Consider the following 18,803-nt stretch of genomic DNA (forward strand, 5'->3'; position numbering starts at 1 on the left):
CTTTTAACAATACAATCTAATTAAAATCAGATATCCGGTGTAACGGTTAGAGAAGATATGATTTTAATGCATAAAACACCTTGGTAGTATTTGAATTGAAAATTGCTTTGACATAGCGCTCGGAATATGATCCCAGTTTTATGTTACAAGTTTGACAATGCCAGACGTAGTGGAGTGGTTAAGAAGATCGTATGTTGATCATTGCTAATCCAATGTCAATTTGTTTACCGTTATCAGACAAGACTATTGTCCAGAATTTTAGATAATCCACGGAGGGCATTTACTACGGTACTAAGTAGAAGTACTACCGACCTCATTTAAAATGTGTAAGTCGTGCCTCTTGGTAGTACTTTAAACTTCATCTGCTGATCAGCGATGAGTAAGATGCATGTTAAAAGGCGTCCATCGGTGTCAAGTGCTAAGTGTAAATAAATTGTTTATATATCGAGAATAACTTTTCCGCATGGCTTACCATAGCGTTAGGTATACAAATGTTGAAGGAGGGCTAGAAATCTACCTAGCCGACAAAATGGTCGCAGAACAACCTGGGGATACAAGTTCACATTTTTATGGACAGAAAGAGAGCGCCCCATCTAAAGAAAACGAGTCTGAGACAAGGAGCATCGTTCTGTCACCATGGAAACGACGTTTTCTGAAGTATCGTGCTCGAGCGTTATGGCTGACGCTGTTTTTTCTGTATACCACATATGTAGTATTTTCGTTAATGCACGATTCAAGCGGAGCAATATTTGTTTGTTTACTGGAGGCGGTGTTTCTCTTTATGATCATCTTTAAGGTCTTTAAAGTGGACATTTGGGAGCCTGTGACCTCCTTGCAGTCGAAATGGGTCAGTCGTGTTAAAAAGCCCCGGAGGACGAAAGTCAGAATGTAAGTGTCAACAAATGTATATTCCCTTGAACTTCTACCAAGAGTTATCATTGTTTTTGTGTAAATTTCTTGTACCCATATCTGAAAATAAACTGTATTGTTTAACTTTTCCGCTGTGATCGTATATCAGCTCGGACTGTCTCTGCATGTCAACTGATTGAAATGATTTGATTTGACAGAATCGCCACAGTGTTGGTGTCTCTGGGCGTGGTCATCTTCCTGGTGTGGGACATTTGGTCCAATGTCCAGAGATTCATACCTGTTGGGGGAATAGCGCTGTTCGTAATATTTCTATGGGTCACTTCTTCCTCGCCCAAAAAGGTTAGAATTTCCAGTATTTACTAATTAGAATGTAGTGTATATTTGTTAACGACAAAGAAAGAAGAAGAGGAAAAAAAACAATAAAATTTAAAGGTATAGAACTAATTATTTCACGATTTCTTCGAATGAACTGTTGCGCGCAATAATTCAATTGATAGAATTCATTTGTAAATCAATTTCGTGACCGCGCGATTACTGAAAAAGTACATGTAGGTGCGACGTAATCAATCAAGACTAATGCTTGTGGAGCACCAAGTTAAAATAAACTCAAATTCATCGATAATAATTATTATATATCATCGATTCATTTCAATTCAATAAAAAAAAAAAACCTCCCCAAAGAATTAATGATATCTTTGATTCTGAATGATAGCGTGCATTAATTGAATTGTTGATAGTATTAGTTAATCTGCTGAATTGATGAGCCCTCTAATTGAATTGTTGCTCTTTTCAAATAAATTGATGATATCAACAATTGAATAGATGCTACAATTCAATTGAAGAGAGCAATAATAAATGTTCTGCGCGCATCAATTCAATCAATGCGCCGCTATGATTGAAATATACATGTATCTTCAATTCCACAATTCAAATTAATAAGATATATCCACCACGTCGATGCACACATATATTGAATTGATGAGAGCAATAACCGATTTCTTGCTTGCATCAGACTGCATCTTTGATGATTTGAGTTTATGTTAATTTGGCGCTCCATATGCAATATCATATTTCTTTATTCAGTGACACATGTTTTGATTCCCCCATGCAGACAACCTTCGTCTACCTTCCACAAACAACGTTTAGTAGTAGATTAAAGCAAGTACACCGTGTATTCTACCATTATGTCACTACGGACCTGGGATTGTTATATATATATATATATATATATATAGTAACAAGAAAAATGGAGATACGATGAACCAGACCAGGATGTGAACTTTGAACTTCTGAATCTTCGGTCATGTGCTCCATCAAGCTATCTGGTTACAATCTATTGTAAAAATGCACAATTTCTAAACATTCCTTCTGACTACGGACCACCTCTATGGAGCGCCAAATTAACATAAACTCAAATAACTGAAGTTACCTTCAATTATTTGAAGATCCTCAATTCATTTGATGTGCGCCACAATTTAATTAAAGATCCCTTCAACTAATTAATGATGTAATTCTGAATTATTGCGCGATTAATTGAATTGAGGATAGCATTCATTCTTCAGATGAATTGATGCGCACTTTAATTGAATTAATGATCTCTTCATTTGATAAGAGCAATAATTGATTTAATGTGCGCATTAATTCAATTATTGCTCTCTTCAATTGAATTAATGATATCTTTATTTACTTTGAAGAGAGCAATAATTCTCTTAGAGAGAGCAATTATATAATTAACGACATCTTCAATTCAACATATCCACAATTGAATTAACGATCTCTTTAATTGAATTGTTGCTCTCTTTAAAAGAATTGATGCTCGCATTAATTTCTTAGACAAAAGCATTGTAAATAATTAAAGATGTCTTCAATTGAATTAAAGAAATCATGAAATTATTTATACCGAGCTCTACATTAATTATTGCGAGCAATATTTCTACGAAATTGATGCTCTCATCAATTGAATTGAATTGAATCTGGTATATCCGGGGATCCGTGTTTGCCCAACTCTTTATTTTGTATTGCTTATAGGAGTTATGAGATTGATCACTGTTCGTTATCTTCACCCTCTATAGGAGTTATGAGATTGATCACTGTTCGTTATCTTCACCTTTATAGGAGTTATGAGATTGATCACTGTTCGTTATCTTCACCTTTATAGGAGTTATGAGATTGATCACTGTTCGTTATCTTCACTTTTATAGGAGTTATGAGATTGATCACTGTTCGTTATCTTCACCCTCTATAGGAGTTCTTCACCTTTATAGGAGTTATGAGATTGATCTCTGTTCGTTATCTTCACCTTTATAGGAGTTATGAGATTGATCACTGTTCGTTATCTTCACCTTTATAGGAGTTATGAGATTGATCACTGTTCGTTATCTTCACTTTTATAGGAGTTATGAGATTGATCACTGTTCGTTATCTTCACCTTTATAGGAGGTGTGAGATTGATCACTGTTCGTTATCTTCACTTTTATAGGAGTTTGGAGATTAATCACTGTTCATTATCTTCACTTTTATAGGAGTTTGTAGATTAATCACTGTTCATTATCTTCACTTTTATAGGAGTTATGAGATTGATCACTGTTCGTTATCTTCACCTTTATAGGAGTTTGGAGATTAATCACTGTTCATTATCTTCACTTTTACAGGAGTTATGAGATTGATCACTGTTCGTTATCTTCACCTTTATAGGAGTTATGAGATTGATCACTGTTCCTTATCTTCACCTTTATAGGAGTTATGAGATTGATCATTGTTCGTTATCTTCACCTTTCATGTACATGTAGCTGCATAAGCCAAAAGGCGAAGTGTGTAATATTTGTAACAGAACATAAATTGATTTCACTTGTGTTGTATGTGTTGAGATGAATATATATATATATATATATATATATATATATATATATATATATATACCTAAACTTTTCTTATCTTACTAGGTTCCATGGATGACCGTGACATGGGGGATCCTGCTCCAGTTTGGGATGGGGGTCGTAATTCTGAGGTGGCCCCCGGGATACGCTGCCTGTAAATTTCTGGGGGACAGCGTCAGTCAGTTTCTGTCCTACACAGACGAAGGATCTAAGTTTGTGTTTGGTGACCCTGGGTACACGATGCATCCTGTTGCTTTCGTGGTAAACTCTTTAGTCATCTACGTTTTACAAATTTACCAATATTCTTTAAAAAAAAATTATTTTTTTTGGTTGAGTCTAAATAAAAATTTGTTTCCCAATTTTTGACCCCTCCCCTGTCAAAAAAAAAAAGGGGGGGGGGGAGAAGGAAATTTACGTCCCGACACTAAAAAGTGCATACATGTATATATTGCTTCTTCTCTGAGTGATTTAATTTCGAAGTGCAAAACGTTTGCGTGGTGCCAGTTACTTTCTTGTCAGTCAAAAAACTATCTTCTCTCTCTCTCTCCTGCGCATAAGGCAAACGGGCGAGTCGTTTATTGCTTAGGATACAATCGCTCAACCTAGGCCTTAAAATTGATAATTTTTCGGTGGTAATTTTAAGATCTCTTTAAAATTTCAGATTCTTCCCGTTGTTATCTTCTTCAGCGCTGTTGTATCCGTTCTTTACTATCTTGGCATCATGCAGTTTGTAATCCGTGCCATTGCCGCCGTTCTGCGATTTTTGATGCAGACGACACCGATTGAATCTTTTGCTACTGCTGCCCACATATTCATTGGTCAGGTAAGGTTCTGGTAAAGTACTTACGAGTTTGTCAGATTAGTACAATATGAACAGAACTAAGTCTAATTACTACTAGTACAAAAGTTTTCAATCAAAATAAGATTCGGTTTGTTTTCCAGGTAGAATCGAGTGTCATTTTGAAACCATTCTTGAATGACCTGACATCCTCCGAATTACATGCAGTTCTTACCAGCGGCTTTGCAACCGTAGCTGGGACCGTGATTGCTGCGTATATTGAATTTGGGGTAAAATCGATCACCAAACTAAACTCTCATTCAAACATTTCACTTTTTAACTAATGCTGACGACGATTCATTGTCCATTCACAGGTGCCCGCGGAGCACGTCATATCGGCGTCCTTCATGTCAGCACCGGCTGCTCTAGCGGTTGCTAAAATTGCATACCCAGAAACCAAACCTGCCAAGTTCAATATCGGCAGAGACATGGAATTAGAAGTCGGGTAAATACACAAGTATTCGTGGGTGTCTAAAAGGTCCACGATTTGTTTTTTGAAGATTTTGAAAAGTACATGTACACCGAAAATGACTTTTTGACGTTTCGCAGAAAAGAACGCAACATCATGGAAGCCGTGTCGGTTGGAGCGATGGGCGCTGTGAAGTTAATTGCAAACGTCGTTGTCAATCTTGTTGCTTTTGTCGCCATTCTTGCTTTTCTGGACGCCACCTTGTCTTACTTTGGTAGCCGTGTTGGACATCCAGAATTATCTTTTGATGTAAGTACTAGTATCTGGTAACGACAGAATTATAATCCTGTAAGGACAGAATTATCATCCTGTAAAGACATAATTATCATCCGGTAAAGACATAATTAGCATCCGGTAAAGACATAATTATCATCCGGTAAAGACATAATTAGCATCCGGTAAAGACAGAATTATCATCTGGTAATAACAGAACTGTCATCCGGTAACAACAGAATTATCATCCGGTAAAGACATAATTATCATCCGGTAAAGACATAATTATCATCCAGTAAAGACAGAATTATCATCTGGTAAAGACAGAATTATCATCCGGTAACAACACAATTATCATCCAGTAACAATAGAATTATCATCCGGTAACGACAGAATTATCATCCAGTAACAACAGAATTATCATCCGGTAAAGACAGAATTATCATCCGGTAAAGACAGAGTTATCATTTGATGTAATTATCCGGTAAAGACAGAATTTTCATCCAGTAACGACATAATTATCATCTGGTAAAGACAGAATTATCATCCGGTAAAAACAGAATTATCGTCCGGTAAAGACAGAATTATCATCTGGTAAAGACAGAATTATCATCTGGTAAAGACAGAATTATCGTCCGGTATTGACAGAGTTATCATTTGATGTTATTATCCGGTAACGACAGAGTTATAATTTGATGTAATTATCCGGTAACGACAGAATTATAATTTGATGTAATTAACCGGTAACGACAGAATTATAATTTGATGTAATTATCCGGTAACGACAGGGTTATATCTTAATGTAATTATCCTGTAACGACAGGATTATCTTTTAATGCAAGTATCCGGTAACAACAGAATTATCATTATTTGATGTCAGTATCTAGTAACGACATCCAAATTACATGCACTCGGTAATTAAGCTGTTTTTAGTTATCAATCTTTTTGTTTGCAGTTTATCTGTTCATATGTATTTATGCCTCTTGCGTTTGTTATGGGCATACCTTGGGCTCAGTGTCGTGTAGTAGGAAAACTCATCGGGAAAAAGATAGTAATCAACGAATTCCTGGCTTTTGCAGATCTTGGGGAATATATAAAGACAGGCAGTATTGAGGTAAAACTGGTGACTAATAAATTCTTATGAAAACATAGTGCACGAGAAGTAACCGCACACAACCCCTCCCCTTCTCTGGGAAAATTATACTAATTATACCCCCACGCAACGCCCATCCGCCAGTCCTGTTCTTGTCAGCGCAACTCCTTTGAAACCGTTTAACAGAGCGAAACCTTGTGGTTAATAAGGACATAGCTGTGCACATTCAGAGGAAATTCTTATTCGTTTTTTTCTTCTTCTGGGACTTATGCTTTCTTTGAACTTAGAAATATAGTAAAAAATTAAATGTACATGTATTCATTATTGCTTAGGACGCAGTTTGTCAGCGCAACTATATGGAGAGCTAAATTAACATAAACTCAAAGAATTGAAGATATCATCAATTCAATTATTGCCTTTCATCAAATGAATTAATGCGCGCTTCAATTCAATTATTGCTCTCATCAATTGAAGTAATGCGCGCATCAATTCAATTACCGAGAGCAATAATTGATTTAATTCAATTATTGCTCACTTCAATTCATTTGATGAGAGCATCAATTTAGTAGAAATATTGCTCGCAATAATTGATTTAGAGCTCGGTATAAATAATTTCATGATCTCTTTAATTCAATTGAAGATATCTTCAATTATTTGAGTTTATGTTAATTTGGCGCTCCATACAACTCCTCTAAAACTGCTGAACAGAATTTCATGTAGTTTTGTATATGACACGGACATACAGTGTACATGTATAGATTCACAGGATTTTTTCTAGGAGTTATGTCCCTTTTGAACACAGAAGTCTGTCTCCAGTATATAATACCAGTTCCATTTTCCTAACGTGCTGCCATTTTCACATTAAGATGAAAATATAATTTGTTGTATTTTATGCGTACACATTCTTGGCACACTTATTTTGACTACAGATTACTCCATTTACCCCCACGCAACGGCCGTCCACCAGTCCTGTTCTTGTCAGCGCGACTCCTTTGAAACCGTTTAACAGATCCCACATAGGGCCCACGGCGGGCGTGACCGGTCGCCAGGGGATGCTTACTACTCCTAAGGACCTGATCCCACCTCTGATATATCCAGGGGCCCGTGTTTGCCCAACTCTCTATTTTGTATTGCTTATAGGAGTTAAGAAATTGATCACTGTTCGTTATCTTCACCTTTTATAGGAGTTATGAGATTGATCATTGTTCGTTATCTTCACCTTTATAGGAGTTATGAGATTGATCACTGTTCGTTATCTTCACCTTTATAGGAGTTATGAGATTGATCACTGTTCGTTATCTTCACCTTTATAGGAGTTATGAGATTGATCACTGTTCGTTATCGTCACCTTTACAGGAGTTATGAGATTGATCCCTGTTCGTTTTCTTCACCTTTATAGCAGTTATGAGATTGATTACTGTTAGTTATCTTCACCTTTTATAGGAGTTATGAGATTGATCATTGTTCATTATCTTCACCCTTTATAGGAGTTATGAGATTGATCATTGTTCGTTATCTTCACCTTTTATAGGAGTTATGAGATTGATCATTGTTCGTTATCTTCACCTTTTATAGGAGTTATGAGATTGATCACTGTTCGTTATCTTCACCGTTATAGGAGTTATGAGATTGATCACTGTTCATTATCTTCACCTTTATAGGAGTTATGAGATTGATCACTGTTCGTTATCTTCACTTTTCATGTAGCATTGTCATTCATATTCGTTGTGTGAGTTCATACAGAACTGTATTCGGCATATATCATATCAAAACATCGCCGTTCAAATTTCTTAAAGTTCCCTGGAAGAGTCCAATTATATAGCATTGAACTAGTAGTTTTTATTATCGGACTACCAGTTAAATGTTTTAGCTGCAAGAATAAAGACATGACGTCACAGCAATGTTATTGCCTGGACGCCGCCCGAAGCCCATAATTCCCAGAACCTGAAGTCCCTGAATCCTACGGATACCGTAGCTCGGAATATCCGGTTCCATTGAATAATTCTATGTCCTTTAAGCAAACTAGCCCTTTTCAATGTTAGAATATAAAGTACTTTGATTTTATATCAGTGTTTTGGTATTCATGATAATAAGAGATCTTGCTTCCTTCATTAATGTAGACGATGGTAACGAGATACGTTCTCAGAGTATCCGAAAACAAAGTTCCCCAGTAACGGGTCGTATGATTTTACAGTCGCATTGTCCAAACCGCCGCGGTGGCGTAGACGTTAGAGTGTTCGCCCCACATGCGGAAGGCCGGGGTTCGAATCCCGGTCGCGACAAACCGGCGACAGACTGAAGTCGTTAAAATAGGTAGTGACAGTTCCATTGCCAAACGCTCGACATCAGGTGTGAATGTCACGGGTCCTCGGAGATGACCTTAAAAACGGAAGTCCCGTGTCGCAGTAGGCGTGGCACGCTAAAGAACCCTCACTGCTCAATGGCCATTAGCGTCGAGCATAGGCCTAAATTTGAAGCCCTTCACCCATATTGGTGACGTCTCCAGATGAGCAAAAAATTCTCTTTCGTGAGACGTTAAACAAGATACAATCAATCAATCCAAATCAGAAAGAATACGTCCAGACCCGAAGTCTTTGAGGTATCCGTAAATGCGACACGCGATAAATACAAACCATAGCGGAGGCACTGGAGGCCAGTAAGAACCAAACCTTTATGAGACCATACTCAGTGCCTCTATGAATCCAGTAAGTTTGAAAAAAAAAATGCTTAGACACCAGAAATAAAGACGATAACCCTGCCCCCAAGAAATCTAAAATTATTCATTATAGAGTGCTATCCTCCGATCCCCTATAAAATAGAACACTATTTACTCATTCGTACAAGTGCACCTGTACTCCATCAATAGTCCCATATCTTTTATCAGTGCGAGCACTCATTCATTTGCGACAATGTACAGGATTTCGTTCTCTCGTTTTGATCTTTACAACTCAATATCATCCTGGGTTAGCATTATGATAATTTAATCTTATAACAGCTGTAACACATCATGAAACATAACGACCCCTATCTCGCTTTAATCTTCGTATCTTGTTGGGTTAAATTAGCATAAGTTTCCTCATAAAGTGGGGGGGGGGGGGGGGGGGGGGGTTGCGGACGGTTATACTAGTTGCATGTACGCAGCAAATCATGCAAGGTGAACTGGTGTCGGGTAGATCTTTGATAAACTAAAAAAAATGTATATCCAGTCAATATGGAGCGCCAAATTAACATAAACTCAAATAATTGAAGATATCATCAATTCAATTATTGCTTTCTTTAATTGAATTAATGCGCACATTAGTCAATTATTGCTCTCATCAAATGAATTAATGTGCGCTTCAATTCAATTATTGCTCTCATCAATTGAAGTAATGAGAGCAATAATAGATTTGATGCGCGCATTAATTTAATTATTGTTCTCTTCAATTCAATTGATGAGAGCATCAATTTCGTAGAAATATTGCTCGCAATAATTAATTTAGAGCTCGGTATAAATAATTTCATGATCTCTTTAGGGGTCATCCATAATTGTCAACCATTTTCCAAAGTGTGCAAAAAGCACACTTTTTGAGACCCCCCCCCCCTCAAAAAGTGTACATCAACCATTTTTTAATTCCCAACAAGAAGGTCGAGAATCGAGTTTATGAGCAATATAGTTCAAACAATGAGTTCTTTAATATTGGTACCCCTATTTCTTGTTATATATGAATGATATGTTTTATAAATGTGCAAATCTTGTGTACATAATAGATTTTTATAGAAAAAAATAAAGATGTCTCTGTCTTATCTTGTCGTCTATTTTATAGGCATTACACTTTTGTAACATGACCAATACTTTTATGAAATAAATCCGGAAGAGAAAAAATAGCGTACGGTAAAATTGTCGATTTTTTACCCCCTCCCCCCGAGCGTGCCTTTTGCACGCTTTGGAAAATGGTTGACAATTATGGATGACCCCTTAATTCAATTGAAGATATCTTTAATTATTTACAATGTTTTTGTATCAGGAATTAATACGCGCATCAATTCTTTTAAAGAGAGCAACAATTCCATTAAAGAGATCATTAATTCAATTGTGGATATGTGTGAATTGAAAATATCGTTAATTATATAGTTGCTCTCTCTAAAAGAATTATTGCTCTCTTCAAAGTAATTAAAGATATCATTAATTCAATTGAAGAGAGCAATATTTGAATTAATTCGCACATTAAATAAATTATTGCTCTCATTAATTCAATGGATGCGCGCATGAATTTAATTAATGCTCTCATCAATTGATTTAATGTGCGCATTACATCAGTTATTGCTCTCTTCAATTGAATTGTAGCGCGCATCAATTCAATTATTGCTCTCATCAATTGATTTAATGCGCGCATTATATCAGTTACTGCTCTCTTCAATTGAATTGTAGCGCGCATCAATTCAATTGTTGATATCATTAATTCATTTGAAGAGATCATTAATTCAATTAAAGCGCGCATAAATTTAGCTGAAGAATTAATGCTATCATCAATTCAATTAATGCGTGCAATAATTCAGAATTGAAGATATCATTAATTATTTGAAGAGATCTTTAATTAAATTGATGAATTGATGATATCTTCAAATAATTGAAGATATCTTCAATTATTGAGTTTTTAGCTCACCTGAACCGAAGGTTCAAGTGAGCTATTCTGATCACATTTTGTCCGGCGTCCGTCTGTCTGTCTGTAAACTTTTCACATTTTCGACTTCTTCTCCAGAACCACTGGGCCAATTTCAACCTAACTTGGCCAAAAGCATCCTTGGGTGAAAGGCTTTCAAGTTTGTTCAAATGAAGGGCCATGTCCATTTCAAAGGGGAGATAATCACAAAAATGCAAAAATAGGGTGGGGTCATTTAAAAATCTTCTTCTCAAGAACCACTGGGCCAGAAAAGCTGATTTTTACATGAAAACTTCCTGACATATTGCAGATTCAAGTTTGTTCAAATCATGGCCCCCGGTGGTAGGATGGGGCCACAAGGGGGAATCAAAGTTTTACATACAAATATATAGGGAAAAACTTTAAAAATCTTCTTCTCAAGAACCACTAAGCCAGAAAAGCTGAGATTTACATGAAAGCTTCCTGACATAATGCAGATTCAAGCTTGTTCAAATCATGGGCCCCTGGGGTTGGATGGGGCCACAATAGGGGATCAAAGTTTTACATACAAATATATAGGAAAAATCTTTAAAAATCTTCTTCTCAAGAACCACTGAGCCAGAAAAGCTGATTTTTACATGAAAACTTTTTGACATAGTGCAGATTCAAGTTTGTTCAAATCATGGCCCCCGGTGGTAGGATGGGGCCACAAGGGGGAATCAAAGTTTTACATACAAAGATATAGGGAAAAACTTTAAAAATCTTCTTCTCAAGAACCACTAAGCCAGAAAAGCTGAGATTTACATGAAAGCTTCCTGACATAATGCAGATTCAAGTTTGTTCAAATCATGGGCCCCTGGGGTTGGATGGGGCCACAATAGGGGATCAAAGTTTTACATACAAATATATAGGAAAAATCTTTAAAAATCTTCTTCTCAAGAACCACTGAGCCAGAAAAGCTGATTTTTACATGAAAACTTTTTGACATAGTGCAGATTCAAGTTTGTTCAAATCATGGCCCCTGGGGGTAGGATGAGGCCACAAGGGGGATCAAAGTTTTACATACAAATATATAGTTAAAATCTTTTTCTCAATAACCACTGAGTCAGAAAAGCTGATATTTACAAGAAAACTTTCTGACATAGTGAAGATTCAAGATTGTTCAAATCATGGCCCCCTGGGGTAGGATGGGGCCACAAGTGGGGGGGGGGGGGTTCAAAGTTTTACATACAAATATAGGAAAAAGCTTTAAAAATCTTCTTCTCAAGAACCATTGGGCCAAAGAAGTTGACATTTACATGAAAGCTTTCTGACATAGTGTAGATTCAAGTTTGCAAAGGGTAGTTTGGGACATAATAGGGACTAAGGTTTTACATGCAAATATATAAGGAAAGTCTTCAGATATGGGCCAAAGTGACTCAGGTGAGCGATGTGGCCCATGGGCCTGTTGTTTGTTAATTGGGTGCTCCATAAGTCTATATCAGTGCTCTAATTCCATCTATTGTCTTGGAATTTAGGGTCGCAGTGTGGTTGTGTCTACCTACATTCTGTGTGGGTTTGGCAGTATAGCCGCCATGGGGATCAATCTTGGCGCGCTCTCGGCCGCAGAACCTCGCAGACGAAATGAAATTGCCAAATTGATGCTGCGTGGTGTGGTGGCCGGCAATATTGCTTGTTTTATGACGGCCTGTGTTGCTGGTAAGTTGCAGAGCAACAATTTCATATTTTAATAGATGAAGTAAATTTTGTTTTCAGTGATGTTTTGGTGCTTTGAAATACGAACTTTCTTTCTGAAGATCATTAGCTTATTCTTTCCATTTGAATTCCACCGTGTATTCAGAAACTTACTTTTTATTTTTTACTTTCAGGCATTCTTTATCAAGATGTCCAAATCTTGCAGCCGCTTACCAACACTACCAATGTATTGAATTCTACTCTACAAAATGTAACAAATAATAATTTCACCAGAACGTTTTAGATGCCTTTTAACTGTCCAACATTTTACAGCATGTTAAATGAAAAAGTTTTCGCTGCATATCATCACCGTTGTTTAAACTTTACACCCAAGAAGTGTCTTATATTTCACATTCAGTGTTTTTTTTTTTAAACTCTTAAACTTCTGTGTTTTGGGAAAGTGTCAGACTACATTTAGTAGTCGCATTGCATGCAAATTTCAATTGATGAAATAAGATATGCCATAGTGAAGGGGATGGTTGTAATCAGACTGCACCTGAAAGTTACGGAACTGTCAAAGCAGTGAATATTCCTAGAACTTGTTTTCGTTTTTGATGACTGGATTATAAATTAATTTCAACACTTTACTTTCATTTTTAATTTTGTTATAATGCTGGAAGGATTGTGCGGTTTGTTATGATATAGCTAAACAGCCGAACAATTTGGTTTGTTGACTTATCAACCTTTCAATGTTACCTGTGACCCATTCTTATCAAATGTTTGACTTGGTAAGATTTCAGACCAGGGGTGAAACAAATGATAGCCAAATCTGTTCGTATGATTACCATCAACCCACGGAAGATTGGTGTTAGTAATAAATGCCAAAAACTTGTGATTGAAACCTAATACAACGTGCAACCCAGCTTACATGTGAAGAGGGAAAAAATTTAAATTCGGGATATTTTTTTTAGAATTAAAGTGAAGACAAACTAACAATGGCGTACCCAGAAGTGAAATATGGAAATGTGGACGGTGTGTTTGAGTATCCTCCTCCACCGCCCCTAGATATAGAACTACCTGAAGATCCGGCGGATAAATTAATTTCTTTTCCCGATACAAAGGTGGATATCACGAACACAGCCATTGAAAACACTTTGGGGTCACGTGAAAAAGTCATATCGTCATGGAAACAACATATAAGGAATTACCGATCGAAGATTCTATGTGTGACGTTGCTAGCTCTCTACACCGTTTACATCGTATGCTCTTTACTATATGATCATGACAGTGCAGTTTTTGTATGCCTGCTGGAGGTGGTGTTTCTGATCGTTTTAATCATCAAAGTCTTCAAAGTTGACATTTGGCGGCCTATCATTTTATTGCACAAGAAATGGCTGTTTCACGTTACACGACCCGTCCGGAATAAAATACGTGTGTAAGTCTTATATCCAACCTTTTAAAAGTATATACTAAGCTCGTATGGTATCTGCAAGAAAAAATATCAGTTCTTGATGATAAAAAGCATTTTCAATATTTCAAAAAAAAGAAAAGAAAAAAAAGATGCAATGCTAAAGGTATTCGAAGCAAATGTTTGCATTTCTTCAAGATATAAAATAATGACATATTAAAACAAAAGTACGTACCATCTATTCTTCTGTGCTTAGTAAACCAGAAGTGATAAAAGAATTAGATAGGTTACATGAGGAACATGTTTTGGTTCCAGCTGACATTGTAACAACATTGTCTTTGTTTGTAAGGCTCATTACTGTATTACAACTGTATTTTAAACGAACTTGGCATTAATTCCACCTTTGGTAATCGTACTTATACTCCAACTGCCCTTTCAGAAGAGGAAATTCTTCAAAACCGTGCTTCAGTTTTAGACACATTTGATATCCCAGTCAATTGGTCAGATATATATGAGTTACCGTACCTATACTGGATTCCTAAACTACACAAAAACCCTTACAAACAACGATACATTGCTGGATACAGTAAGTGCTCTACCAAGCCCCTATCTTTGATCCTCACGAAAATGTTAACAGCTGTGAAGGGGAAACTTCAAACTTACTGTGCGACTGCATATGAAAAGTGAAGATAACGAACAGCGACCAATCTCATATCCCAGATGTGGTGTTAATCAGATGTGGATTTTGAAAAATTCTAAAGAACTTTTAGTAAACTTGAAATCGCAAAACTTTTCCCAAATCAATAACATCAAAACCTATGACTTTTGAACACTTCACACGACCATTCCTCGCGATAAATTAAAGACTAGACTTTTTCACATCATAGGCAATTGCTTCTTCAACAAAAATGGAAAACGGAAATATTCATATCTAGTGATCAGTCACCAAAAAAATTACTTTGTTAAACACCAATCTGATTCGACGCACATGTACTCTGAAGTTGAAATAAAAAATCTGCTAGAGTTCCTCATTGACAATATCTTCGTGGTCTTAGGTGATCAGGTCTTCCAACAGTCTGTTGGAATTTCCATGGGCACGAATTGTGCTCCTTTGTTAGCTGACCCGGTTTTATATTCATATGAAGCAGAATTTATTCAAAAACTTCTACGTGAGGAGAAATATCTTGCTGTGGCCTTCAATTCGACATTTATATACATCGACGACATTTTGTCTATTGACAATAATAACTTTCATTCATATGGCGATTCGATATATCCCTGTGAGCTCGAAATAAAAGACACCACAGTCATCCATTGCTGCTTCATACTTAGATATTTTATTGAAAGTAGACATTAACGGCAAACTGACAACTCAACTGTATGACAAACGGGATGATTTCAGCTTCTCCATCGTCAACTTCCCATATTTATGTAGCAATATTCCATTATCACCTGCATATGGTGTTTATATCTCTCAACTGATTCGATACACAAGAGCTTGTTCTGCGTATGGTCGGTTTTTAAATCGAGGCATGCTACTGACAAACAAGTTGATGGTACAAGGGTTTCAACAGTCTCGATTAAAGTAAGCATTTCGCAAATTCTATGGTCGTTATAACGATTTAGTTTGCCAATACAAACTATCATTGGGTGAAGTGCTGTCTGACGTGTTTCAAACCGATTGTTAGACCGTTCTTGGCACACTGATTTTGACTACGGATAACTCCGTTTACCTGATCAGGATATTGGGCTCACAGCGGGTGAGACCGGTAGACAGGGGATGCTTACTCCTCCCAGGCACCTGTGTCCGTGTTTGCCCAACTATTTATTTTGTATTGCTTATAGAAGTTATGAGATTGATCACTGTTCGTTATCTTCGCCTTTCATTAAAACAACCAAGTCGCGGAGGCGTGTTACGCAAGCTTCACTAACACCTCTGTCAACGCTTGGAATCACGTGACATTATAATCACATGATATAAACAATCATTCTCGGTTTCCTTTCCCTTTAAATGTTCTGGCAACAGGTGATACATCAGGCTCTTTTCATAACCCACTGGCACTTTAATAAGTACATATTTACATTTAGCTGTTTGTCTCTTATTTTACAAGTTTTATCGTATTTTTACAACCTTTCTTACTTTTAATTCCATGTTTACGTTTAAATCTCCACCACGTGAATGTCCTACATTCATACGCATATTACGAAGTAGTTCCAAATTTAGAGTCAGAAAACAGTGGTTTTAAACAATTTACAGTAAGCATCAATTTAATTGCACTAAGAACATAGACTAAATATTTAGTCCAAAACATGCCAACAGTAAATTGTTTAAAATCGCTGATCCTACATGTATATCATAATATGCGTATGAATGTAAGGCATTCACGTGGAAATTTAATGTAAACATGGAATTAAAAGTAAGAAAGGCTGTAAAAATATGATAACACCTATAAAACTAGAGACCAACAGCTAAATGATAAAAATGTACTTAACAAAGTGGGTTATGAAAAGAGCCTGATGTATCACCTGTTGCCAGAACCTTTAAAAGGAAAGGAAACGAGAATAACAGTTTATATCATGTGATTATATTATCACATGATTCCAAGCGTTGACAGAGGTGTAAGTGAAGCTTGCGAACGCGCCCTCTGATGAGAGAATGAGAGGTGGGTTTTGAAGTCGCCTAATGTTCCCCAGTGGGTCTAAGGTATGGCCCGCGGGGAGAGCTTTATGATATAGCATACAATTTTTTGAGGCGTATGAAATCGGGAAAATGTGTCGAACGTTTACCACCGACAGGAACGGACGGTCCTTGGTCCAGTGACAAAGCTGCGAACATGTACATCAATCCATGTCAGTTGTCAATGTGAATTTTGAATTCAAGGAACTTGATATAGACAATATTTACTAGTTTTTCGCTCCAGTTTTACTGTCACCATTTCACTTTTATCAGAAAAGTACATGTGCCAATTCAAAAACCAGGCGAAATAATTTTCCATTGCACCTGGGTGAAAATAATACGAGTTGAAAATTTCCCTTTATACAGAATGTAAACTCTTTTCTCTCCTCTTGCCCCCTCCCGCAGCTCCTACGCCCAATGAGCAGTGTTGAGGTCGCCTTATTGATTTTCACCCTTTGCCTAGAATCGTTACAGTGGTGGTGTCCCTTATTATGGCTGCTTTCCTTGTCTGGGACGTCTGGCCCGATTTCCACAGATTTATCCCGCTCGGTGGAATGGCGCTCTTTGTAATATTCACCTTGGTGACTTCAACGGCTCCCAAAAAGGTATGTTAAAAGATACAATTGACATGATGCATGTAGTTCAGAGGGACTGGGCCGTCAAAAGATTCAATTTAAAGATATGTCATACTACAAATTGTAAATATCTATACATAATTCACAACCTTATATTAACTTGATAGATTTCGTGGATGACCGTGACATGGGGGATCCTGCTCCAGTTTGGGATGGGAGTCGTAATTCTGAGGTGGCCCCCGGGATACGCTGCCTGTAAATTTCTGGGGGACAGCGTCAGTCAGTTTCTGTCCTACACAGACGAAGGATCTAAGTTTGTGTTTGGCAACAAGGGTTATAAACTCCATCCAGTTATCTTTGTGGTATGACAACAAATTTCGGACAGTTTTCCGTATTTCTTAATGTTAAGGACATCAATAATTGTAACTATATACTGAAATTCAGATGTGTTGATTTCAGGTTCTTCCAACGGTCATCTTCTTCAGTGCTGTTGTATCAATTCTGTATTATCTTGGGATCATGCAATTCGTAATTCGTGCTATTGCTGCCGTCTTGCGATTTGTCATGCAGACGACACCAATAGAATCATTTGCTACCGCAGCTCATATTTTCATTGGTCAGGTAAGAGCTGGGCAGGGGTAACGTGAAAATTATCGCAAGGGGAGCTCACCAAGGATCGAATGGACGTTATTTTATAGAATATACATCGAATTCCTCCCTCGAAAAACGCATGGTAATGGAGGGTTAAAATCAAAGGTCAAATTACATATTAATAACTGCAAATGGAGTTGGTACAGTAGACAACCATCGTTAATTATTGCATTGTCATGAAACCACAGCAAACTCGAGCTGTATGGCAAGCCCTTTTACTATTTATTCGCAAAATAAGATATCTCTTTAAATTAAAGAGATATCTTTAAAATGAGAGATATCTCTTAAAATGATATATATCTCTTAATTTTAAGAGATATCTTTCTAAAAAAGAGATATCTCTCTAAAAAAGAGATATCTTTTATTTTAGAGTGATATCTCTTTCACTTAGAGATGTCTCTTTTATTTTAGAGATATCTCTTCCACTTAGAGAGATATCTCTTCTACTTAGAGAGATACATCTTCTACTTAGAGAGATATCTCTTTCACTTAGAGAGATATCTCTCATACTTTAAGATATATCTCTTTCAATTAGAGAGATATCTCTTTCACTTAGAGATATCTCTTTTACTCTGAGAGATATATCTTTTACTTTGGGAGTTATTTCCTTCACTTAAAGAGATATCTCTCTAAGAATTCCCAGAGAGATATCTTTCAAAGTATTAGATATATCTCTTTAATCGTTGAAAAAAAAGATATCTCTCAAAGAGAAAGAGATATTTCTTTCCAATATTTTTTATTAGTTTGAATACTTAGAGAATTTTCCCTAAACCGGAAGCCTTACCATGATGGCTGTACAGAAGCCGATAGGTGCCAGGGTAAAATATTAATATACAT

General features: G+C 36.7%; 2 protein-coding genes across 2 annotated transcripts in view; both read left to right on the forward strand.

Annotated features, from left to right (window-relative positions):
• The first annotated feature begins 228 nt into the window (after nucleotides 1-228).
• Nucleotides 229-13,302, forward strand: LOC125671929 (solute carrier family 28 member 3-like). The gene is made up of 10 exons (XM_048907918.2): nucleotides 229-888; nucleotides 1,068-1,209; nucleotides 3,813-4,007; nucleotides 4,408-4,569; nucleotides 4,689-4,814; nucleotides 4,899-5,029; nucleotides 5,134-5,302; nucleotides 6,222-6,380; nucleotides 12,499-12,679; nucleotides 12,850-13,302. The coding sequence occupies exons 1-10, from the start codon at nucleotides 464-466 to the stop codon at nucleotides 12,957-12,959; spliced, it is 1,800 nt and encodes a 599-aa protein (XP_048763875.2). The 5' UTR covers nucleotides 229-463; the 3' UTR covers nucleotides 12,960-13,302.
• Nucleotides 13,303-13,594: 292 nt separating this feature from the next.
• LOC125671969 (solute carrier family 28 member 3-like) overlaps nucleotides 13,595-18,803 on the forward strand; it is a 9,594-nt gene continuing 4,385 nt past the window's right edge. Inside the window, exons 1-4 of the mRNA XM_048908012.2 lie at nucleotides 13,595-14,090; nucleotides 17,204-17,345; nucleotides 17,483-17,677; nucleotides 17,775-17,936. Of these exons, the coding sequence (XP_048763969.2) occupies nucleotides 13,651-14,090; nucleotides 17,204-17,345; nucleotides 17,483-17,677; nucleotides 17,775-17,936 (939 nt within the window). The 5' untranslated portion in view covers nucleotides 13,595-13,650. The remainder of the gene's footprint in view (nucleotides 14,091-17,203; nucleotides 17,346-17,482; nucleotides 17,678-17,774; nucleotides 17,937-18,803) is intronic.

The sequence above is a fragment of the Ostrea edulis genome, chromosome 1, assembly GCF_947568905.1.
Source record: "Ostrea edulis chromosome 1, xbOstEdul1.1, whole genome shotgun sequence".
Taxonomy (NCBI): Eukaryota; Metazoa; Mollusca; class Bivalvia; order Ostreida; family Ostreidae; genus Ostrea; species Ostrea edulis.

Bases quoted from the DNA above. Each gene is read 5' to 3' on its own strand.
- LOC125671929 (XM_048907918.2), top strand. From the start codon at position 464: ATGGCTTACCATAGCGTTAGGTATACAAATGTTGAAGGAGGGCTAGAA. The intron at 4,815-4,898 runs GTAAAATCGATC...GTCCATTCACAG, and splicing joins CTGCGTATATTGAATTTGGG to GTGCCCGCGGAGCACGTCAT. The intron at 12,680-12,849 runs GTAAGTTGCAGA...TTTTACTTTCAG, and splicing joins TATGACGGCCTGTGTTGCTG to GCATTCTTTATCAAGATGTC.